Raw genomic sequence first — 24,635 nt, forward strand, 5'->3', positions numbered from 1 at the left:
TTGACGAGATTCGAAGTCAGTTTTTTCCTCACCTGGTGGGCGATGATTCTACCAAATGCGCAACCCACGAGGGCACTGTTTTGGTCTCTGTTCCAGAAACTGTGGTCTTTCAGAAAAACCGCGAATCAATCATAAAATTAACGCCATTTTCCTATTTTAAGTACCGATATTTCAAAATTGTCGAAACGTTGGCAAAAAATTAATAAAGTATTTCCTATAAAGATTTATTCACTCATTTCTTTCTATAATTATCTTCGTGTAAAGTGCTTAATTGTTAAAACTACCTTTTTTTTTTTCTTTTTTTTTCAACTTTTAATATCTCTGATAAACAGGAAGTGATGTCACTAAACTTTAATCACTGTTATCTCTGTAACTGAAGGACTTTCGTCTCAAATGCTTCCTAAATCAATTCTTGGAATTATATATACACACACCTATATTAATATTCATTCATTAATTAGAAGAATATTTATCATTTGTTTAAGAAATTATTTTTGTTATATAGTAATGTATTGATTTTATCCGAACTGATTTTTTGTTTTATTCCACTAGAGGATGTCAGTATCGCAAGAAGGAAGTAGTTGTATTCATCCGAAAAGTTGGGGATTGTCAAATATTTTGTTTAGTTCAATTTTGTGATTATTATAGCGCCTGTCTTATTGGTTTTACCTCTGACATGAATATAGTGTGACAGTGAGAAGTATTTTTTTATCGACTATTGTTCTTAGGGTCGTTGGTATAAGATTTGTCACTATAAGTAGAGCGGAAGCTCCTTTTCCTTCAGCCAGTGCCGTCATTTGAGTGTTCTTATATATGTTGAATATATCCAAAAGTTAATTCATTAATATGATCTGTTCACTGTAGGTATTTGATATTCAGACGCAACGGGAAGTGAGTCCGTTCATCTAAGCTTTTTTGGAAATTGGTATATTGAAGGTAACTTCGATAGCAGAGCACAAAAAAATCGGTAAGTGAAATGTATTAGTTCGTGAGGCACGTTGACGTTTTCTTGATTTTTTAAAATTATTTTATGTTTTATTTTTAAACATGTTAAATCCTCAAAAATCTCATTATGGCTAGCAATGTGATGGCATCGGTTTAGCTAAAAAAAAGGAATACACTGGAGGCATTGTTAGCATACCGAATTTTTCCTTACTTTTGATTTATTAGGAGTTTGGGAATGGATTTCATTCAACTTAGTTTACGTTAAAGCAGTATTCATGCCTTTAATTTTTTTTTTTTTTTTTTTTTGTCTGCTTTCATTATTTGTAAATTAAAGCAACCTAGCAATTACAAATTGTAAATTACAAATATTTTGAAATGAATCCTGTAATGAAATTAATTTCTGTGATATAAATTCACTTTAGGCTTAAATAAATATCTATAGCAGTTATCGTGATGTGTCGTGATAATGGAAATAGTTTCTTTTGCACTCTTTATAAAAAGTTGATAATTCATTATTATATATTATAATTATTATTTTCAGTTAATGTTTGAGAACTAGTGTGTTGATATCAGCATGCTTTAAAGGAATAAATACTACACTGGCATTTCAGAAAACGTTTTTTGTGTTAGTGAATCACACTAACCTAATCTTGTGGAATATTTTTCAGCAAGCTTTCGTTCTATAAAAATTGAAACCAGTCTGACAGAAGACATATTTCAGAAAAACTTGTATCCATCTTATAAAATACAATGTATGTTCGAAAAATACCCAGGGGCTGTTACCATATGACTAAGCACACTTATAGGGTGGCCAACTTCATTCCCTTTTGAAATAGTGTCTTTGTGAGGCAATGATTTCCCGACTCTTGGAAGCAACTTTAGAAAGTAGTCTTCAAAATGTTGGTGCCTCATTGGTGGGTAAGAAGACACTTTCCACGAAAGTTTCAGGCATACAAAACCTATTAAAAGTTATTGTACAGGGAGACAGTAGCCTTGGTTTTGTACATAGCTATGAGCAGTTTGCCGGGTAAAGTGCCTGCCTGGCAACCCAAAAGTCGCGGGTTCGAATCCCGCCTCGGGCTTGGATTAGAGTAAAAATGCAAAACGTTTGGGAGGTGCATAATGGCCACAGAAGTTGGATGCGCCAACAACTAACAAAAAAAAAAAAAAAAAAAAAAAGGAGCAGTTTGCTATGAAATGCATTTATTCTCCTATCAAACCCAGGGGTTCACATTTGGTGAGTATGGGTTTGACACACCCAGAGTCCTGAGTTGGATATCATCATTATTCTTTCTTTTGGTGATTCTCTCTCTCAGGGTACTCAAATTTTTTTTTTTTGCTGATGCAGCATAAGCCGCAGATTTCCTTGCACCATATGGCTAATAATAATATTTCATTTTTTGTAAAAATTATTGCTTGATATGCTGCTGTGTCATTGTTTTGAAAGTTTTTTTTTTTTATTAAAAAAATTTATAAAAAAATAACTACTGTAGATATGAATTTTATATTATAAATTATGAAAGAATATGCCATTCTCTGCTAGCAGGAAAAAATTCATTGTGAAATATTTGTTTATTTTTTTACTGTTTGCTTTTGAAGTTGGTGTTTAATGGCTGAAAAATGTGCATTTCTCAGGAATCGTATTTTTGAAAAAAAGTTGTTAGTAATATTAAAATTGTATTTTATATTTAGAGTCCATGTAGTTTCGGTAATCAGCGAGAAAAAAAAAAACTGAATAAGAAATATTTAAAAATGTTTAAAAATTCACCCCCCCCCTTTCATGTAATATGAAAATGACTTTCATTTGGCATATCTGATGTTGTAATTTCTAAAAATTTTCTGAATGTAGGACTCTTGTCTCCTTCCAGGATTAGCTTGCATTGGGAAACCATGCTGAATTGCAAAGTTAGTATTAGTAAAGGCAAGTGATGCAAGGAAACAAAAACAAAAAAAAAAAAAAAAGCCCCACACAACCTATTTATTGCTTGTAATAATTATTTGTCTAGTCCTTCCTCAACTTTATTAAAACTGCCTACCACAAAAAAAAAAAAAAACAGGTGGAGATCTGTTACAACAATAATTTACCCCACCTGAAAGCTAATTTTCACAAATCCATCCTGCAGTCATCCTTTCGCACTTTAAATCTGTGCCCCTTTATATATGTTACTCGATTAAGGATGGTATGAGAATTTAGCTTAATCAATTTATTAAAAGTTCTAAATACCTCAATCAGGGCTCCTCATAGGTGCCTAGTTTCGAACACTGCAATTTGCAGTACTCATATTTTTTTATTTTTTTTTTTTAAGAGTACCCTTTTGTTTCCCTCAGTAATATCGTTGCTCTTTTCTGAAACAATTCCAACAGCGCTACAGTACTCAAGATGCTTCTCAACTATTGCCCTCCATGACTGGATAATAATTTCCCCTTCCCTGCTGGCAAAATTCCTGTATATCATTGAAAGAACCCCATAGCTATCACAGCAGCTTTGTGTCTGACTGTACAACTACCCCTAAGTCCTGTTTGTTCTCCATTACCTTGAATATCATCCAGCATGGTGTATCACCCAGGTGATATGCCATTCTGGGACCATTGATATCCCTATGCAGCACCTTGCATTTGTCATTATTAAAACTCAATTGCTTTTCTCAGCCCACCTGCCTAATTGTTCTGTATCTTGTTGCAGTAGCATAACCTGATGACTGTCATTAGCTATGCTGCCAACCTTTGTATTACATGTAAACTTGGACATTAAGCCTTATGTACCCTCATCAGTCTCATTACTTTGACATTTAGAATTTTTAGTTGGTTGCACCAAAAAGAATTGAAAAACTAAGGCTTAGTCAACTTTATGAAAGCAATATCCCTTCCCATTTACCCTTGACAGTTACATCTTTAAGCAAATCTTGCATCAGACACTGATTACTGCCACCTGGTGGATCTTTTAAATGTAGATTCTTAATGCAAGAAATCACTGCTGATAATTAGATCTAAGAATATTGCTTTCCCTCCCTCCCCCTCTTATGCGGGTGTAAGAAGCCATCATCCAATAAATCCAGGAAGGTTATGCTGCTGTGTGAGTGACAGGCTCACAAGTCCTATTCAATATCTGGAATAGACCGGGGTTCGAGCCCGTCACCACCAAATACGGAAAGGTCAGGGAATGACCACCGCATATCCCGGAGCAATATGGCCTTAGTTGCTAATGCTTCTAAAAAACCAAATAAACAAACAACAATATCTGGAAAGTCTCCCATTGTAAGACATTTTGATATTGTCCCAATCTATCTGTATAGCTCTTCATTATACTCATCACAGTCATTTGTCCCATAACATACTCCTGTCTTCATTTTGTTTTTCCAATGCTCATGTCACAGCAAACTGAATCAACATTACAATGGCAACTATGCCAGCAGCCTGCCCCCCCACTGCCATCTGCTCTTTCTGTATATGTACACTTCATATTCAAATTCTACATACTGTGTCAGAGTTGCACAGTGTTTCTGATATCCATAGTGTTCACATTTGATCTAATCAATGCTTCAGATTCCTGAAAGTGATTTACCATACTCTTAGCATTAGATTATAAGCAAGTATATGTATACCTGTTTTTGCTCCTAGTAATGCTAACACATTCCATTTAATTGCTTTTCCCATGAGGTGTGCCAGCATTCCTTGTAATCCTTTCCCCCACCTTACTTTCCAGGCTGCTACATGTTCCAACAGAAGCTGCACAAGAATCATTTAAACCATTGCCTACAGCAGCTGTCTATTAGTCTGTCTCCCCCTTCCCCCAAGCCAGCAGTTATTATTATTAGCTACATGGTGCAAGGAAGCCTGAAGCTTATGCTGCACCAGCCAAAAAAAAAAAAAAATTCCATGAGAGAGAGACAAAAGTAGCAGTTTTCTAACTTGCCTAACACTTCCTCAATGACATCGACAAATATTCTTGCAACCCCTTGTACTTAAGTGTATCCTATCTCTGTAAAAATACTCTCCTGTTAAAAATCACTGAGACTATGCTGAGAAAAATTCTACTTCAAAAGTCATGCCCAGTCTCTCCATGAGTGAAATGATTGAGAAGTTGCTCATCATATACTCTATCCTACCACGTCCTGGCCAATTTGCGGTCACTAAAATTTAACCCCAACTCTTGACTTTTTCTCAACATTGTACCTATTAAATAAATCCTCATATCTCATTTTCTTAATGTCATTAGTGAATGATAGTTCGCTATGGCTGATGTAGTTAGTGAGCTATCATTTATTGTCTGACATACCCTACTACTACTATTCTATGTATTGTTTCTATGAAATGTATTTTCCATTTCCCTGATAAAAAAAATCACTGATAATAGCTACCTCCTATGGTACTAGTTCTTTCTTCTCTTCAGGCTCTCTCTGTTTTCTAATGCATGAGTTTAGGCTCTGGGTTTGAGGTGGACAGCTAAGAGTGTGATAGGACTAGGGTTGCTAGACATCCTTTGTTTTAGCCAAACTGTCCTTTTCCTTTATTGAAACAAGAAAGGATGCAATTTGTCCCTTATTTTCAATGCCCGTGCCTCGTAATGGCAATGGCGGATTTCCGCACAGGCATAGGTATATGCTTCAGACTCCACGTGCACAGGGACCCCCCCCCCCCAAACCAACAAAAAATTACAATTTCATTTCAAAGCTTTAACAGGGGATATGTTAAAAATCCCCTCTAATGCAAAATCCGCCACTGAGAAATGAATCATAACGAGATAATCTTAACCTATAATAGCCTCTCTGGCTCATATATATAGTTTCACGAACACCATGCACTTAACTTCATACTTGATGAAATTATATTTTTTTGACAAAGCATAAAAACTTGCACTGTGGCCATGATCTAATTTTTTCATGAAAATCGTGCAACTGGTAGATAATAAAATCATAGGTATCGGAAAAGTCACTTTTTATAATATGAAGTTCGATGGCTTTGTTTAAACTGTTTTTTTTTCCTGTAACTTTACAAAGAAACATTTATCTATTTTATTTATACGGTTATAGGCACCTAGATATTTCATGTTATATACAAACATATTTTATTTTTTAGCCATCAAAAATGAAAGGTCCCCCCAAAAAAGATGTAGAGGTTTTGTTCTTATAACAAAAATTGGGAGCAAGAATATGAATGGCTAGCTTCAACAAATGATCCTCACAAGGCAAGATGTCACCTTTGCAGAAATGTATTTAAAGTTGGTTATATGGGCACCTTAGCAGTTACTCAGCGTAAAGACTCAAGCTCATAAAGCGGCAAATTCTTTAAATCTTCTTGATAGGTTTCTTGTGAAAAAGAATACGAAAGAAGAGTATTTAGTTACTGCAGCTGAAATAATTCATTTATCATTCAATTAAGCATCACCATTCTTATAATTGAAATGAAATTGAACTTTAAATTTTACAATGATTCAAAAATTGCACCAAAAATATCTGGAATAACTAAATCTGATGCCATTGTTTGTAATATTTTAGATAAAAAAAAGCATTGCAAATTGTTTTGGATGATTTAAAACATGATCCACCTTTATTTTTTTTTTGTTTACAGGTTGATGCTTCTAATGGAAAGAATATGAAAATGTTTCATTTATCAATTTAGTACTTCAACAAAGAATATGGTCTTATAAACTATTCAGTTGATTTTTTTAAAAATGCTGATGAAAGTGCAGATGGAATGTTTTGAGTGCCTAAAAAATTCAATGAGTAATTTTGGATTGGATTGGCAAAGGGTATCTAGTTTCAGTGCAGACAATGCAAATTATAATTTTTGGAGTAATAAATCCTTATTCCAAAATATTAAGAAATTAAATGTAGACATAATTAAAGCAAACTGCCATGCACACATTATTCATAATTTAGTTAAATATGCTTTCGGTAATTTAGATATTGATATAGAAAATATTCATGAAAATATATGGTCATTTTTTTTTTTTTTTTTTTTTCCAGCTAAAAGGGATAATCTTAAAGAATTTCATGAGTTTGCCAAAACATTTTAAGGCACGTACCAACTAGATGACTTTCTTTGCAACCATGTATAGAACAAATTTTGCTTTCATGGAAGGCTTTGAGCCTTTATTTTATAAGCAAACCAAAAGACTGTTCCAAACGGCTTTTTAAAATCCTTCAATTTAACGAAAATTCAACAGCAGTACCTATAATTATAGAATTATATTTTCTTTTCTCAATGTATGCAATTGAAATAATTTGCAAAGCAATAAAAGAGTTTGAAAGAATGAAACGTGTGCCAGTGATATTTTTTATATAATGATCTAAAAATTTTCTTCACTGAAGAATCGTCTTGATCAAGAATTTTTTGGGTGTCTGGTTCATCAGCATTTTCAGAAATTAGACCCTGTAGTTAAAAGCGCAGTAATAAATGATTTCAAGCATATTAAAATATTTAGCAAAGAAATTTAATTTTAATGAAAATACCCCTTTTGAAACTCAGCAAATTAAGCTTTAAAAATGATTGTCCTAATTGTGACTCATTTGTTGAAGTAGCATAATATTTTAAATTAATAGAAAAACTAAAGTTGGATAAGAATGATTTATTTGATGGGGTTTCAGTACTGAAAACAAATTATTAAACTGTGTCAACCCTGAAAAATTTTAAAACTTGTTCGAGTACTTTGAGTCAATGGCATTTAATTTTGAAAAGTGTTGATTTTAAGCTTTTAAATCTTTTCAAGGTCATTTCATTTTTTTTTTTAGTGACGGGGAAATTCAGAAAAAAATTTTAACGTAATGAACTCTAAGTGGAGTAAAAAAAAAAAAGTAAAGTGCAGCCATTATCAACCCACTGCAGGATGGAAGCCTCCTCAACAATTCATGCTGAGGGAAATGGACCATAATCTGCCACGCTGGTCAAGTGCGGATTGGCAGATCGACCGTATTCAGCAGGCAGGGGCTTGAACCCCGGTCTACTCAAAGAGTGTGTGCTACTGCACTCCCGCTCCTGCCCACTCGGCTACGGAGGCCTAAGTGGAGGGATGGGCGAAATAGATTTTAAGTTTCACTCAAAAAGCAAACTAATGTTTTACTTCGATTTTTAAAGATAACTGTGTAGATGTCGAATTAGATGAATGATGCCAAAGTTCTTAAGACTGCTCAAAGTAGTACAAAATATGTTCAATGTGAATGATTTCTATCTATTAAACCTATATATATATATATATATGTGTGTGTGTGTATGTGTGTGTGTGTATATATATATTTTTTTTTTTTACCTACTTAAAATTACTTTTGCTTGATGTCAATTAATGCACTAAACTTGCATTAAAATATTTGGATTAATTTGTACTTTTTATATTATTCATTATCCTTATATATCAATCCATATCCTTCCCCATAGAAAGCCATGGTTTACCATTAAATATTTTAAATTCTAAATTAAGCTAAAATTTGCAAATATTTATAGTCAGTATGAAAACTATAATTTTTAAACAAAAATATAAACAAAATGTTTAACTAAAAAATCATTCAGTTTTATTTTTTGGGGGTGGAGTGAGAGTTGAAGAGTGGTAGCATTAATTATTTTTCAGTGTCCATTAATCCAGTCACAGAAATCTGGCAACCCTAGATAGGACCCACATTTCCTTCAAGGGTACCAACCTAGATCAAGCTCTTATAAACATCCATCATAATGCTGAGTTAATGCTTCATTTCCTCACACCTTGAACCACACACACACACACACACACACACCTCCCTTTGGCTGTATCATATCCTGTTCCAGATAGTTCTGCAAACATTGAACAAGAAGGTTAAAGAAGCATTGCAGGATCATCTAGACAAGACAGCAATAGTAATTCAGACACAGCATGGGTTTGTTAAGGGGAAGTCTTGTCTTACCAAATTTGATTGGATACTATGACATGGTCACAAAGGAACTGGATGCAAAAAAATAATTTTGATATACTTTGATTTCAGGAAAGCTTTTGATACTGTTGCACATGGAAGACTACTGTATAAATTGGAGCAGTATGGCATTAAGGGCAAGTTGCTACGATGGATAAAAGGATAGTTGAGTGGGAAAAGACAGTGGTATAATCAACGGATACTGCTCTTTGTGGACTAATGTTATTAGTGGTACTCCCCCCCCCCAGCGTTTGGTGTTGGGCCCATTGTTGTTTTGTATATTTATCAATGATATTGATGGAGGTATACCAAGCTTAATGTCAAAGTTTGCAGATGATACAAAAATTGGGAGGATTGTTAATAACAGTAATGACAGTATGCTGCTGCAACAGGATCTGGAAAAGTTGAGCAGATGGGCTGAGAAGTGGCAACTGAAGTTTAACATTGACAAATGCAAGGTACTGCATATGGGTAGCAGTAATCCCAGAGAATTGTACCAACTGGGTGGTGTTACATTCATGGTAGTAGAGAATGAAAGAGACCTTGGGGGTAATTGTGCAGTCAGATACGAAGTTTTCTGAGCAATGCAGACAGGCTGCCAGAGTAGGTAATGGGGTCTTGTTAATGATATACAGGAATTTTGTGATCAGGGATAAGGAGGTGATTATCCTCTTGTATAAGGCAATGCTCAGGCCACGCCTTGAGTACAGCATACAGGTTTGGAAGCCTCATTTTAGGAAGGATGTAGAGTTGCTAGAACGAGTACAGAGAAGGGCAACAAGACTGGTGATGGGTGTTCTTACTAGGAAAGGTGTAAGTTCTGCAAATTGCAGCATCTGGAGACTTACACACCTGTGAGGAGATCTGATTGAGGTGTATAAGGTCTTGAATAGATTGAGCGGGCTCAGTGCTGATGAGATCTTCCCTTCCTGTTGCTCATATTGTGCACCTGAAAGACAAACTCAAATTGAGGAAGGACAGCTGCAGAATAGATGTGCGGAAGTTTGCCTTTAGCCAGTGGGTGGTCGATTGCTGGAACAAACTTCCATCTCGTTGTTGACGTTGATAGCTTAAATAAATTCGAGGCAGAACTAGACAAACATATGGGAAGGGGTTTTTTTTGGCTGATGTCTAAGCTTGCTTTCTTGCATCATATGCCTCTACTAATGCTAAAGTAGCTCTTTTTTTTTAAAAATAAAAGCAATTTTCATAGGCGAACTAACCTCCTTAGTTCTCCCCAAGCCATAGCACTCAAACCTTGAGCTCTTTGTTTTACTGCTCTAGTGTGAGGTATGATTTCCATTTAAATTTAACTTAATCGCTTATCGACCTTTTGGCTAAGATCAAGTGTAATGCTAATGTTAATTTGAAATTTCTACGCTAAATTAATAGATACCTAAATGCAGTAATAACTCTAACTATTTACAGATTATGCAACAGTAATATATATTATTCTACAAAGTTACATTATATATTATACTATGCAGTTAAGTTTTGCTATATTATAAAATTATAGTCGTAGTAAAAATATTTATAATATTAAGTGCATTTCAGTGGAACAATAAAAAGGAATATGAAATGAATGCAATTAATATTAGTGATAGAATTCCCCACTTGTTTTCGTAAACACTTCTTGAGTACCATGTTAAAGTTTTTTTAACCACTGAGGTATGTTGGTACGTTATTTGAGAATTAAATGCACCTGAGATGTAACACTATCCATGCATGCAGGTGTCTATACTGACAGATAAACTGAAAGGTATCAATAATTACCTGAATTCTGTTTTTTGGATAGCTGTAATACTTCAGAGAGGAATGCAGATATATAGCTTAAATCTGCAACCATATTTGCTCCACACCCATAAGCTATATTTGTGTGTCATTATTATTATTGTGCATGTATTGTAAATCTATTACATGTTATAATTAAAAGGGGGGGGGAAATTAACGTTTTACAATCCAGGAATACAGGTAACCCTCGTATAACATGGTACTTAGGTTCCTATAAACTGTCATGTTGGGTGAATTTGTGTTGTACAGGACTAAAAAAAAAGTACAAAAAAGGGGTTTACGTTCTAAAAGCTAACAAAAATACACCATTCTAGATTTCGTGTGTATTCTGCTCTCTTTAAAAAATCAGTAATTGCAAATAAATCTTTGTGAATTTCATTGTATGGAACTAAGTATTTTTGAAGCCCCCTTTTGAAATTTGGGCTCCTTTCATTCAAGAATCTTCATTCCAAAAATAAGATTCTAATTGCTAGGCTAACTTTATGCCTTCCCATATGCTTTTTAGTGTACAATTTGGAAGTTTAGAATTTTCATCTGCACTATCAATCTTCTGAATTGATTTGGTTTTAACTCCGATGCCATTTCCACCAAATCCGCCTTTGCCAGTCTCTTTTTCTACCAGTAATTCTTGTACACCTTCAGTAATCGTGATTTTTATTTAATTATTTTATTTATTTATTTTTTTTTTTTTGGAGCATCGGTGACTAAAGCCATGTTACAATGTGTACTGTGTATATTGTCTATAAATTGTGTCCTGGGGTAAATTTTCTGTTTTACCAGATGAAAAATCCTATTTTCTGGAAGAAAAAACCATGCTATCCTTGCCTGAGCCCGATTGACTCAGTCACTTTGTGAAAAAGACCCATAAAAATTCCTCCTGTCATCAGCGGGATTTGAACTCGGGTCTTTTCCACCCGGTTGGGGAGGACGGCGATTCTCTCAACTGTGCTACCCATGACGAGGGCTTCAGTAGTAATATCATCAAACACCTACTGATATTCTCAACATCTCTGCCAATTTCCTTTCTGTTATACAACAATCTTCTCTCATGATTACAGAGATTATGGTTTTTGTGAGGACAGCAGTGGTTGGAGCTCCAGAACTGCAGATTTTTGTGATTGAATCACATCCATCTTTAAACATTCTAAACTATCTGAGTGCGCTGCTATATGAAAGCGTAGATTTGCCATAAGCCTCTTAACATTTCATACAAGCATAAACTTGACTGACCACTAAGGTCACACTGTGTACAAGTCATCTGAGTAGTTGCTATGTAATGCAGCTTGAGTTTATCTTAAATTTCACAGCTCAGCTAGAAATAGCAAGCAGTACAGTTGTCCATGAAAAATTATGATTTTTCTTTATTGAATACCCCTCATAGTTAAAACAAAGCTATTAACTGATTTTGAAATAGCTTGATCTGAAAAATCTTATGCAGCTCTTGGGGTTATAAGTTTTGCATCCCTGTTGCACACACACTCATTCATTCATTGTTGAAACTTGCTTGATAAGCAAGAATTCATTAAATGAAAGTACAGTGCATTTTCCATTAATTCAAAAGTAGTACTTAAAGATATAGTGACTTGTGTGTATGTGTGTTTCCTTTGCTATTATTTGGCTCATTATATATATATATGTGTACCAAATAATAGTAAACGAAAGTAAAGTACAGTATACACATTTCTTATGGTGAACAGTAACAAATTAAAATAAATGTGGTATGACAGAAAGAGAGTGATAGTTAAGGTGCTAAAGTGAGCTGGTAGATGATTCCTTGGCTTGAACATGTTGAATGACATCTGCTAGTTTGTTTATAGAGCTTCCTATAGCAATGAATGTAACCTTCAATTTTTCTGCTAATGTGAAAGGTGTATAATAGCCTTAGACACTAATGCTCCAATTAAATCATAATCAATCAATTAAGCTTATGTAAAAGCTGCATTCCACATTCAAATCGTCTTTGAAAATCTGCCTCAAAAGGGATGAAGGGGGTTGTGCAAGGAAAACTTGCCCTCAAAACAAAAATTCTCCCATGTCAATGAAAGCAATAATGCTTTCACTTGTCACCAAAGTTCCCTCTAATTTTTCTTATAGCTGTGCAGTGCAGAAATGCACCTGAGAAAAAATTTTCAGACAAGATTAAATATGTGCAATATTTTTACAAATTGTTTTGATTATAAGTAGAGACGTGCATAATAATAATAAAAAAATGTTAGCAATAAATTTACAGTTAATTATTTTTCTTGGAATTTTACTCATCTGTTCTTTGTAGAAGTCCATACTTTGTAGACATCATCTACATTTATTGTTGCACCATTAGCTAAATGCAATATGATTCTCATAAGGTCACCCGTAGCCTAGTGGTCAGGCGCGCAGGTGCATAAGTACACGTGCCTTGAATGACCAGGGTTCAAGCCCTTGACTGCTGAATACGGTGCTGTTTCTTGTATTCTGTGTATCTTGTAAACTACTCTGACCATTTGGTTGTCCCTTGAGTATAAACAAAAAATTTATTTGATTTAAATGATCTTCATGTATTCTATTTCGTTTTTTTGTTTTAATTGAATTCATACTGCTAAATCCTCACTTGCAGTCTGCACTTGATGCTTGAAATATTCCCATAATATTATAGAGAATGGATATGTTGCAAAACTCTAAATTTTGTAAGTACGAAATTTATAGTGTCACTGAAAGTTTTAAAAGTTCCAGTTTTAGTTTTTTCGGCAATTATAAATTAATTCTGAATATTCTTCTGATATTTTAGAAATAACATTGCTTTCATTATTTGTAATACATCATAAATGTTTTTTTTTTCCAAGGCATTTCCCAAAGTCAAAATCATTGCTTTCATTTGTGATAGCATTAATTTCAAATACTTTCCAATTGTTTAATTCATCAGGAAATCTGTTATCTAAGTGATCACATACATGTTTGATAAAGCGAATTATAGCTGCAATGTCAACATCACTTTGAATTTTTGATATTTCTTTCACATTTTCACTCCAGAAAATATTTTTTCCAAGATATTGGCTTCTTAACTTGTATATTTTAGCTTTAACATATTGATTAGGGCTTGCATAAAACCGAGAAATTTCAAAACCGAGTTGAACCGAAGTTTACTCTTAAAACCGGTTTTAAAACCGATTTTCTCAGACTTAGGGAAAATAAGTAAAAGCTATAACACAGGTATTTATTTTATCTTGGGTAGATTGTACAAATTGTAATCAAATCTTTTAAACAAAATCTATCACCTCTTATAGTAAAAAAAATAAAAAAATTAAACTGCTCCAAAAAAGTAACCGGCTTGAGATTATACAAAATTACAAATTTTAGTCAAATCCTTTGAATAAAACTATCTTCTCGTATAGTAAACAAAAAAATAATAAGCCCTATAATAATAATAAATAAATAAATAAAAATAATGTGAAAAAACAGCTTAAAGTATTTGTAAAATACTTTACAAATAGTAAAGTATTTAAAAATAAATACTTTACTATTTATTGCTCAGCTTTTTTCTGAAAATGATCCTTAAAAAAACACAGTATATTAAATATTTTTCCTGATAGACTTGACCTTTTTTTTGTGTTAGAGAGACCAGTGATCGAAAACACTCTCTCAGATTGGACACTTGTTGGTTTAATGGTCAGCAGTGCTCTATAAACTTTCTCCAGCTTTTCACTTCTACTGCTAGTTGCCTCCAAAATTTTAAATTCTTTGCTGATTTCCAATTCACTCGGATATGGATATTTTGAAAGCTCTTCAGTTAATCTCTTTATTACACTATCATACTCTCGCATGAGTTTATCTCCAACATCGGAACTAGACGAGTCTTTGTTTTCTTCTAAAAGAACAGTTTGTTTATTTTCAGTTTCTTCATTCAACGCTAAGACTCCTTCGGAATGTTTTGCAAATAATCTTTGATAAATCTCTTCAGCGTGCTTTTTCCAAACTTGCTTACTTGGAAAATCAAAAGTTCTTGAACCTGAATCTTCTTTCCTAAACTTTTTGGGGTTGTGTAGATAGCTCAGCAAAGCCACAGTTGGGCAATTTCGTCTTGCATTGTAACGCTGCAAAAGGCTTTGGTGAAACTTTAAAGCAAATGGGTTTTCTGCTGTATCAAGCTTAGCAAGCAAAAATTCTATTGAAGACTCTGCTTTAAGTAAGTCTGTATCTTCTGAGGTTATAGCCTTCAGAATCATTTCAACTGGTCGCAAAGTTTCACGTAGCAATTCAAATGTTTTCCAGTCATCATCAGACACGGCTTCAGTTGACAGTACTGCACATAGAGCATTTGGAATGCAATTTTTCAATTTCAAAAATCTCTCAATCATATAGAATGTGCTATCCCATCTAGTCTTGCAATCTAATATAAGTTTATATTCTTTCTTATTAAATTTTGCTTTAACAAAATTTTGTAATATGTCATTTTTGGTAGGCGATTTTCGAAAAAGCTTGCAAATTTTTCTGACTTTGTTAATAGTTTGTGCAATATTGGCCATTGGATTGAAGAAATAAATGAGCTCATCGGTAAAGTCGGTTTGATAAAGCATGCCTTGCTGTCTTTCTTCAACTTCTTCATCATCACTACTTTCTTCATTATTTTCATTTTCTTCATTGTCTTTGGGAGACTCGGAGACTGTGGCACCATAATCTTTATGAAAAAGCAATAATTGATTGCTTTTTCATAAAGTACATCTATAACTGACAGATGTATACAATGAGCTATAGATTGTTGATTATTAGGCATAATTTACTTGCCAAACTTAACCATCATTGCTGCTCCATCGGTGGTGCAGGCAACAATATCCTCATCCAAGTTCTAACCAAATTCCTTCAAGTGTCCATTCACAATTTGCTCAGTTCTTCTGCTATCAAGTGAACCATTAATCTCAATAAGACCTAAGGACCAATGATTGTCTTTTGAATGCACATTTATATTCATATACCTTTTATTTTGTATAGACGTATATTCGTCTAGAGTCAATGAATACCGTGCACCCAAAACCAATGAATTTTTGAAATGCTGAATGAGTTCTTCTTTCTTACTTTTATAATAATTCAGAAACATATTTTTAATTCCATTCACTGAGGCTGGTGATAATTTATCGTATTTATTTCTTTGAAGGTGAAGGCTTGATTGTATAAACTCACTCTTGGCAATTGAATTAAAAGAAAATCCATCTAAAGCAGCTAATTTTGAAATCACTTCTTCCGTATGTTTTTTAACGATAAAGTTTTCTAATGTTCTTACCATTTTTACGGGAGGTTCACTGTTATCTTGTTTAATGTTAATCTGATGTAGATTCTCCAGACGACTTCATTATCTTCTGACATTTCGAACATTGTGCTTCATCTTTGCTTTTTCGAGCAAAATAATTCCATACATTTGATTTCATCTTAGACATATTAAGAGTAATAAATATTAATTAGTAGGAATTTATATCACCGACAATTTTAAATAAAAATATTGAAGATAACAAAGGCACAATACTATGCGTCATTCCCGCAAGCACTGAATGAAGAGTCTAAACGAGGCAAGTTTCAAAATTTTCACGAAAGAAATTTTTTATTTATTTACTTGCAATTTTTTTTTCCCCAATTAAATCTATTGTATTTTCAAAATTACATAAAAGCTAAATTTGGTGAAGCTGCTTTTTGGAGAACATTTGATCGCAAATTTAATTGGAATAAAGAAACAAAAAACTTTCTACGATCGAAATTTGATGCAATATTCAGCGAATCTGTTTCTAGTGGGTAACCATCAATAAGGCGCGTTCCATAACTTACCTGGCGAACAAGATAGATGGAACGGAGAAATGTTGAGCATTTTCTTTTAAGCTATCGCTCCGACTCACTCAGTCGTAAATGAGTACACCTGCATCGTGCCATGATACAGGTGAGAAGATAAAAGGTACCTACCCCTCATAGATTTAGGCCACTTGCCCATGAGATTCGTACTTAAACATAAAATAAAATAAAATAAAAAACATGTTTAAAACATAAAGCAGTTGAACGATCCAGACAAACGAACAAACAAAAGAAAATGTGCGTAACAAAAAACTATATTCGAGTGCTAACTAAAAAAATATTCGAATCCGGTTTTAAAAGCTCGGTTTCGGTTTTAACAACTCAATATGAAAACCGGGTTTAACCAGTTTATAAAACCGGTTTGCAAGCCCTAATATTGATGTGCATCAATGTCTAAAGAACTGTTTTGTAGATATTTGCAAAGCGATGCAAGCTCTCCTAATATATCATTGAGCACAATTAATGCCACATCATATTGTGAATTTGTCAAAATTTGTAAACAGTATTTACTAATAGGATCATTACATTCGTTAACTTGCTCATTGCAATATTCGGTTAATATTTCCTAATTTTTTACTAAAGCATCAACTGCAAAATGTCTGGATAACCATCTGACTTCATTTAATGGTCTAAAAGATACAATATCATGTTCTGTAACCTGGGCTAGTTCTTCTAATTTTCCATTTTTTATGTTAGATCTGCTAAACATTGTGTATACAGTTCTAAGCAATGTCTCTATATCTTGCATAATACATTGGTGTTCAAAGAAAGTGCATCGCCTAGGAATTTCACATTTCTAACCCTTTTTCGCAATGGTATGTTACATTAATGACTAATATCACAAATAGAAATATAAACAAAAGATATTTATTAATAGTTAAGGCAAAGCTAAATAATATTTGACCGGTGATCTCAAAATATTCCAAAATGACCGTTTGCAACCTTTATACAGCAGTTTTGGTAAACATGACAATTATGGCTGAAATATTATCAGAAGCACTCATTTGCTTCAGTTTATCATTTTAAATGGAAAACAAAATGAAGAGTTCACCAGGTACAACCTAATATTTAGTTGATCCACCTCTGGCCCTGATGACAGCAGCACACCGTCGAGGCATTGGCAAGATCAATTTCCAAAGATAATCAACTGATAGTTCATGGTTCCAAACACGAATTATGAAGTTTACAAAGGGTCTTTTGAAACAAAAGACCCTTTCTTTCTGGCAACTGCAGATTCCACAAGATGCCAACAGTTCTCTATAGGATTCAGGTCTGGCCGGGCTGTTTCTTGGCCAGCTAAGAGTTGTAATGGACTGGTCTTCCAACCATTTTTTCACCTGTAACAAACCTAAACACATTACTGTCGAACCTCTAATGCAGAAATGAAACTAAAGTAACTACAGAGGTGCCTACTTACACTTTTCACCCGATGATAAGTACCAGAGTCGTCGTCCTGAAAGATGCAGTTACTTGGCAGATTTAAATGGTCTCTAATGGTCAGCAGCAATTTGCCTCTGATGGGAGACAAACAATCGGCGAATCTTTTGTCTCCCATCAAAGCCATGCAGGTTGAATTTCTTCTCATCAAGAAAATAACTGACTTCCACTGCTCTGGAGTCCATTTGACATACTCCTTGCACCAAATTAATCGGGCCTTTTTCATTTTTTGTGTGTGGTGGAGGGGCTTCTTCTTAGGACAACAGGCTAAAAGTCCATTTTTGAAGAGGCATCTTCTGACTGTTACTGCACTTGCTACCACTACTGTATGTTCTTCCCATTCTCTTTTCAGCTCAGATGAAGAAGCTTTATGGTTTTTAAGGCATAAGCGCTTCAAAATGCAGTCCTGTTTTGGCATAGAGACTCATTTGCGTCCGTTGCTTTTTTTTCCTATAGCAGAACCAGTATTCTTGAGTTTGGAAAGCAATCTACTCACTGTCGACTGATTACAAGACACTATAAGCAATATGACTGGAAAAACATACTTCCTCGTGTAAAGCAACAATAGCACTCTTTCTTCGTGGCATTAACTGCACGTAACTTGCCATCCTGACACAAACAAGGAATGATGCAACCCTTGCAGTGTGCTTATATAGCTGAAAGTAACAGCTGATACAATATTACATCATCACCTACGTGTGTCAATCTTATTTGATGCAATCTGTAAGAAATATTGCTGTATACTTACGTTATTCGGACAACAATTACAGTTTTAAGGGGTGATACACTTTCTTTGAACACCAGTGTAGCTACATTTTTCCATGTGTCGTCCAATCCTAAATCTTTTTTTTTGGTTTAATTGAATTCATAGTGCTAAATCCTCACTCGCAGTCTGCACTAGATGTAATATTTCCTTTTTGAGAATTGCTGCTACTCCATTTTTTCTTCCAACCATATCACTTGCTCCATCTGATGTGAACATTATCATCTTTTGAATATCAAGATTATATTTGTCATAAAAAAATCCATTTTTTTTCAAAAATGGACTACTGTCACTTTAATCTTCAAAATACCTCCAAATACTGTTGTTTGTAATGTTTCATTTTTCCCTCTAAATTTAAAATACAAAATTAATACTTTTTGTACTGAAATATCAGCACTTTCATCTACAATTAGTGTGTGGAAAGTAGATTCTCTTATTTCGTTCAGGATATTTTTTATAAGAATGGAATTTATACATTCAACAAATTCAAATGAATAATTTTTGCTTCTCTAATTTTTAGGTATATCTATAAATTTTTCCATGTGTTCATGAATGTCTTGTACAGAGTTCATTGATGCATTAATTTTTATGGCTAATATCACATCATTAATTTAAACCTTAACCATATCAAAATTTGATTTCAATCGTTCACTTCTTTCCTTTTTTTTATGTTACATACTTCTACAGTTTTTTTATGGAGTAGAATACTTAAAATTCCACCTTTTTTCAGATTACATAACTTGGTAACTGCGTCTATATGTATCTTCTGACTTAGATGCTGTTTTAAATAATCTAGTTTCCATTCTTCCCATTTCTCCTGCAACTTTTGCTTCTACACAAAGTACACAAGACGACATTATTTTCTTCATTGTATTGAAAAATATCTTAGTTTTAGGTTTTGTGTTTTGTTTGATGATGGAATTTCAACATCAATTTGTTTTGAAAGCCAATCCTTCTTAAATGTTTTGCAAGTTTTTTTATTTACAGTATTTACGTCTTCAGTTTTTTTTTTTTTTTTTTTTTTAATTTTTTTTTGGACTTTTTTTTATCTGAAAAATTTTAAAATTAAAATTTTATTAATTCTTTGTATTTTGTAAATGAAGTTATTATATAAAATGTTAGGAAAAATCACAAATTTTTAATGCATTATTAAAAATAGTTTGTAAAAATTTTAAAAAAGTTTAATTTTTCATATTTTACCTTCTCTAATAAAATATTAAGTAATACTAAAGGTTTTTGGCTATACATTAAAAAAAAAAAAAAAAATCTGTATCAGTAGATCTGCTGACATTCTGCCCACATATTTTTACGTATTAATTAGTAAAAATTACTGTATGTGTGGTTGAGTGGACGGAATGTAAAAATGCTGACCTACCCTATTATGTGGTATTTATATTATTTTTATAACTATAAACTCACCTTAAAAACATACAATATAAACTACAACCACTATAGTCCTTTATATATTCGTATTGTAATTTTTTTTTCATATAAATAAAAATCAACAACTTTTCACAATGCGCTATGTATTTGTAAAGAAAAGATGTGGAAACATGTCATGCAATAGCAAATCATATGGCATGAGCTATCCCCCCCTTCCTATATCCATTCTTCCACTAATACTCCTCCTGTCGCCATCTAGTATGTCGGCTGTGTGTTTGCGGGAACTAAAAGCACCAACTTCATAAAAATCACTGTGCATGTGTGCAGCTTAGAGGGAACCGTGCTTGTCACCATCATTTGCACTGATATTTGATGGTGTGACAGTCTACAACAGTGTTTTAACTAATGTCCTGTGATTATTCATTACTTGGATATCCATGATGAGAAATAAATTTTTATGTAATTTATAAGTATTGTTTGTGTAAATATGAGTGACATCTTATTTAGTTCATTTTCTTGATTGTTTTTATGTTAATATAATATTTATATACGTTTAAAAAATATACATATTTGTTCTGGTGCTCTTAAATTATGGAGTAATACTGTGTGAGGCACTACAGTTTACTGAAGGTGAAGTACTTCTACATCATACACAATTCAGGTTATATAAACAGGGATGGCAACATACATGTAGTTTGGCATGCTTTTCATTGTAGTGAAAATTCACTGCATAATACTGAAAAAGGGTGCCAATTTTTCAAATGCATTAATGTGAAAGTGCCGCCCATTGCATCCACAAAATTTTGAATGAGCACAGTACATTACATGCAACATGTATAACCTGTTATCTGATTTTGTGATACCCATACTTTTCAGTTTATAACAGTCAAAATGCATATCAAAACCATATGAAGAAATATTAAAATCACTCAGGTAGGTACTTCAATTTTGGAGCATTTGTGACATCAGTAAGTTCATAACAATCACTGGCTCTTTCAAACATGTGAAATTCACAAACCCATTTATCAGATGCACTATATAATGAGAGCAGAATACCTCTTCACATAATACCTTTTAGTTTGTACGCTGTAATAATGAAAGCAGAAACTTGTTTGTTGTAAAACTATTTACCATACGTGAAGCTCCTTTAGCCATTATCTTCTTCCATAGTTATTCATCACATGCTTTCAAAACTGTGCTCACTTTTCAGTCAGAAGAAATCATGTATACTAGTGTGTAATTCAAAATCAGATTCACTTGGGAGAAGAGTGCATCCATAGAAGAAAAGGGTATGCAAGTCCTGCCCAGTGTTCCAGGAAAGTTGGACTTTTGAATAGCTACTGTTGAGGTCTGTTCATCCAATAATAGGCTGTATTTAAATGGTTTGCAAAAACTTGATTAAATAAAGGTTTCAGTAATATGCCTTCTAAAACTTTCAAAATGCTGTAAACACCAAGATGAGACAAAAATCATTAGCATTACAAAGGGGTTTTTTTTTTTTTTTTTTTCTTAGATACCTTAGGAATTGGAATAACTTAACTTTTTGTACTGTTGGGAAAATGTTAGAGAGCAAACCTTATTAAATAACTCATTCAAAATGAAAAGTGAGGCAAATTTAAAACAAAAATTAAGGACTAGTTCAGCCTCTAAGCAGAACTCAGTAAATTCTTAATTAATGAGATTCTTTCTTGCACACAAAACAGACTCCAAGGAAATATTATTCAAATACAACTCCAGATCAGGGGCAGATATTCTCTGGAACCTAAGAATATGCCTAATTCAGTTATCAGTCTGGTGAACCAATTGATCCTGAAGATCAACCTAAGAAAATCTTCTTACCAACCTAGACTGCATTGCTGCGAAGTTCTCTATCACTGTCCTTCTGGCTGCAACAAAACTAGCATGTGCCTCTGAAAAAAGAAGATACATGGTACTGTCTGATGGAAACTTATAATCTTAAATGACTGCTGCTTTTTTTAATATTGTAGTGAAAGGTCAGTGACCTTTTTTATTAATTTCATTCTGATGCCTTAAATGCATTGAAAATTTAAATACTGTAGGCATTGAAAACCATGTAATAAAGGCAGGCCAGCACACTAACCAATAAATCTCTTCTAATGGGAGATTTGATAAGATACCCGAGAGAAATTCTAAAAAAGGGACACTTCTTAAATTGCTTATTTTAGAGTGAACACCTTTTTCACAATGATCTTGTTTTCAGCCACAGAACCAGAATGAAAAATCCTGATGGTCAAACCTAAAAAGTAAATTATCAGAATTGAACTGAAATCCGTGCACCAAGTTTAGATCTATCGCTGAACTATTGGAAAAGACTATCACGGCTTGCTTCAGACCGTGGGGGGGTAACTTAGTGAAGCCTAAAGTGCTTATTAATAATGACAACCTTAGAGGTTGTACAGCTTGCCAAATTAAAATATTTTAAAATCGTTTTATGACGTTACATACAACAATCAATCATCCTAAAATATTCTGTAAGCTTTTAACAATGAAGGGGGATGCAGTGAACAACAACAATCAATGCTTTAAAAAATCATTAAACAGAAATTTCTAGACTTTCTAACTTATCAAGTAACAGCTTTATATTTACAACAGTCAAGGCATTTGAAAGAAAGATCAATGCCACTGCCTAACTTTCGTAAATGGGAGGAAGCATTAAAACCATACCCAAAAAATTGACACACTGAAGGTGAATGACAGTTCTTATTAAGCCAGATCTTGGAGCAGGCAACAATACTGTAACTTAATGACAATAACTCTTTGTTCTTGATATATTGTACACATTCTGGTAAAATACAGTTAGAGGAAACTTGTGAACAGAATGGAATGGGTCAAACAATTCTCCTACCTCTGCAAGAAAACTGATGCTTGAAACTTTCACCAGATCCTCTTTTTCCTATATCCACACCTCCATAGAATACTATACATCCTTAGATGAGAGGAAATCATAGACTCTAAGGAGGCTTGGTAGTTGAAATCCAGACATCGAAACAGGGTTTGAGTAACTGAACATTCCAGTATCATAAAATATAGCAACATAAGGAAACTAAAATGGAAAAATGGGATTACATTAGACTAAAAATTGATGAAATTGAATTAAAAGATGAATGAATTGATGAGGATATCACAGCAGAAAAAAAATTATATAATCAAGGGTTTTGTTTTGTTTTTTTACAAATCTTTTTACTCCCCCCCCCCCCATGTGTGATTTGATTTTTGGCAAATAATTTCTTTCTGACATTGTGCGATCAGGCAAATCTTAAAAAAAAATGTAAGAGCACTTAGATACAAAATTTTCATTTTTACAAAACTTCAATTTCATGAAGAATTTACTCCACAGAGCCTGCCACTATTGGGGGTGGAACCCACTGCTATTAATAGTTTACTATGAGAGACCCATACAATCTCTTTTGAAAAAGTTAAAAGTACAATGTTTACCTAGACATTTGTTACACATAGCTGATAACAAATCCATGTCATAATAACATATGAAATGTAATATCAATTCAAGAGCATTAAAAATGTGAGAATCTAACAATGATACTACTAGTAATATCATTAAAAAATAAATATTACTCTTGCAGATATCCTAACTGTAATCAAGTGATTTTTATATCTTATTCTAATTGTATATTTTATATTCATGCTGCCCAAATAAATGCTAGTCTTATATTAATAATTCTGTGACTTACTCTTATCTGCCATTTTGATAATTGTTATACTGTTTTTTTTTTTTTTTTTTTTTTTTTTTTATCCATTTTGTAGGTCAACAAATTCGGCTCTTGCTCTGACAGACAAGTTTAGAAATACCAGCTAAAAGAATGAGTGAAATCTGGATTCAGTGTTTCACCTGTTGTGTGACTGATGAACCACCTCCGGTAAATGCTTTAGCAGTTCCTCATGAAGTTTCTTAATGGAATAAATTGAACACATGTTATGTCTAATCTGCAGAATTTTTTATTTGAATTGAATATAAATTATTAACCCTAGAACACTAAGGCTAATGACATGTGGGCTAGTGCAGTTGCATCATTTTTAGATGTAATAAACTACACATATAGTTATTATCAACCAAGGTAGATGGATTGGCATCATTTTAATTATATCTCATTATGAATACCTTCACAATGAGTTGCCATGGTATTGCACTATCTCAAATAATGCTTCACCAATGGAGAACATTATTGTTACTTATTCTTGGTGGATACCACCACCCAGATGGCTCTGTTTCAAGACTATTTGGCCTCTCTTTGGTGGGTGGGTGGCTGGTACCCTGGTGTTGCAATAGTGACAACCCAGTTGTGAAATAAAACTCCACAATATGAGAGATGCCTAACGGTGTACACTGAGTTAGACTAAAGGATATTTTTGCCTGGACTTGGGAGTTTAATGACATATACGTTAGTGCAATTGCATCATTTTTATGCATAATAAATTACGCATACGATGATCATCTGCCAAGGTAGATGGATTGGCATCATTTTAATTATATTTCATATTGTGAATATGAGTTGTCACTATTGCAACACCAGGGTACCTGCCCACCCACCCACTAAAGAGAGGCCAAATAGTCTTGAAATGGAGCCTTCTGGGTGGTGGTACCCGCTGAGAAT

The 24,635-nt window shown here is 33.5% G+C and overlaps 1 protein-coding gene across 2 annotated transcripts in view; it reads left to right on the forward strand.

Moving 5' to 3' along the window:
- The first annotated feature begins 598 nt into the window (after positions 1 to 598).
- The window catches only part of Spec2 (CDC42 small effector protein Spec2), a 59,792-nt gene continuing 35,755 nt past the window's right edge, over positions 599 to 24,635 (forward strand). For both annotated transcript variants that reach the window (XM_090384112.1, XM_090384104.1), the window contains exons 1-2: positions 599 to 967; positions 23,788 to 23,900. In XM_090384112.1, the coding sequence (XP_090240238.1) occupies positions 23,844 to 23,900 (57 nt within the window). In that variant the 5' untranslated portion in view covers positions 599 to 967; positions 23,788 to 23,843. The remainder of the gene's footprint in view (positions 968 to 23,787; positions 23,901 to 24,635) is intronic.

Source organism: Mastigoproctus giganteus, chromosome 1 (genome assembly GCF_048544385.1).
Source record: "Mastigoproctus giganteus isolate SK-2022 chromosome 1, ASM4854438v1, whole genome shotgun sequence".
NCBI classification, from domain to species: Eukaryota; Metazoa; Arthropoda; class Arachnida; order Uropygi; family Thelyphonidae; genus Mastigoproctus; species Mastigoproctus giganteus.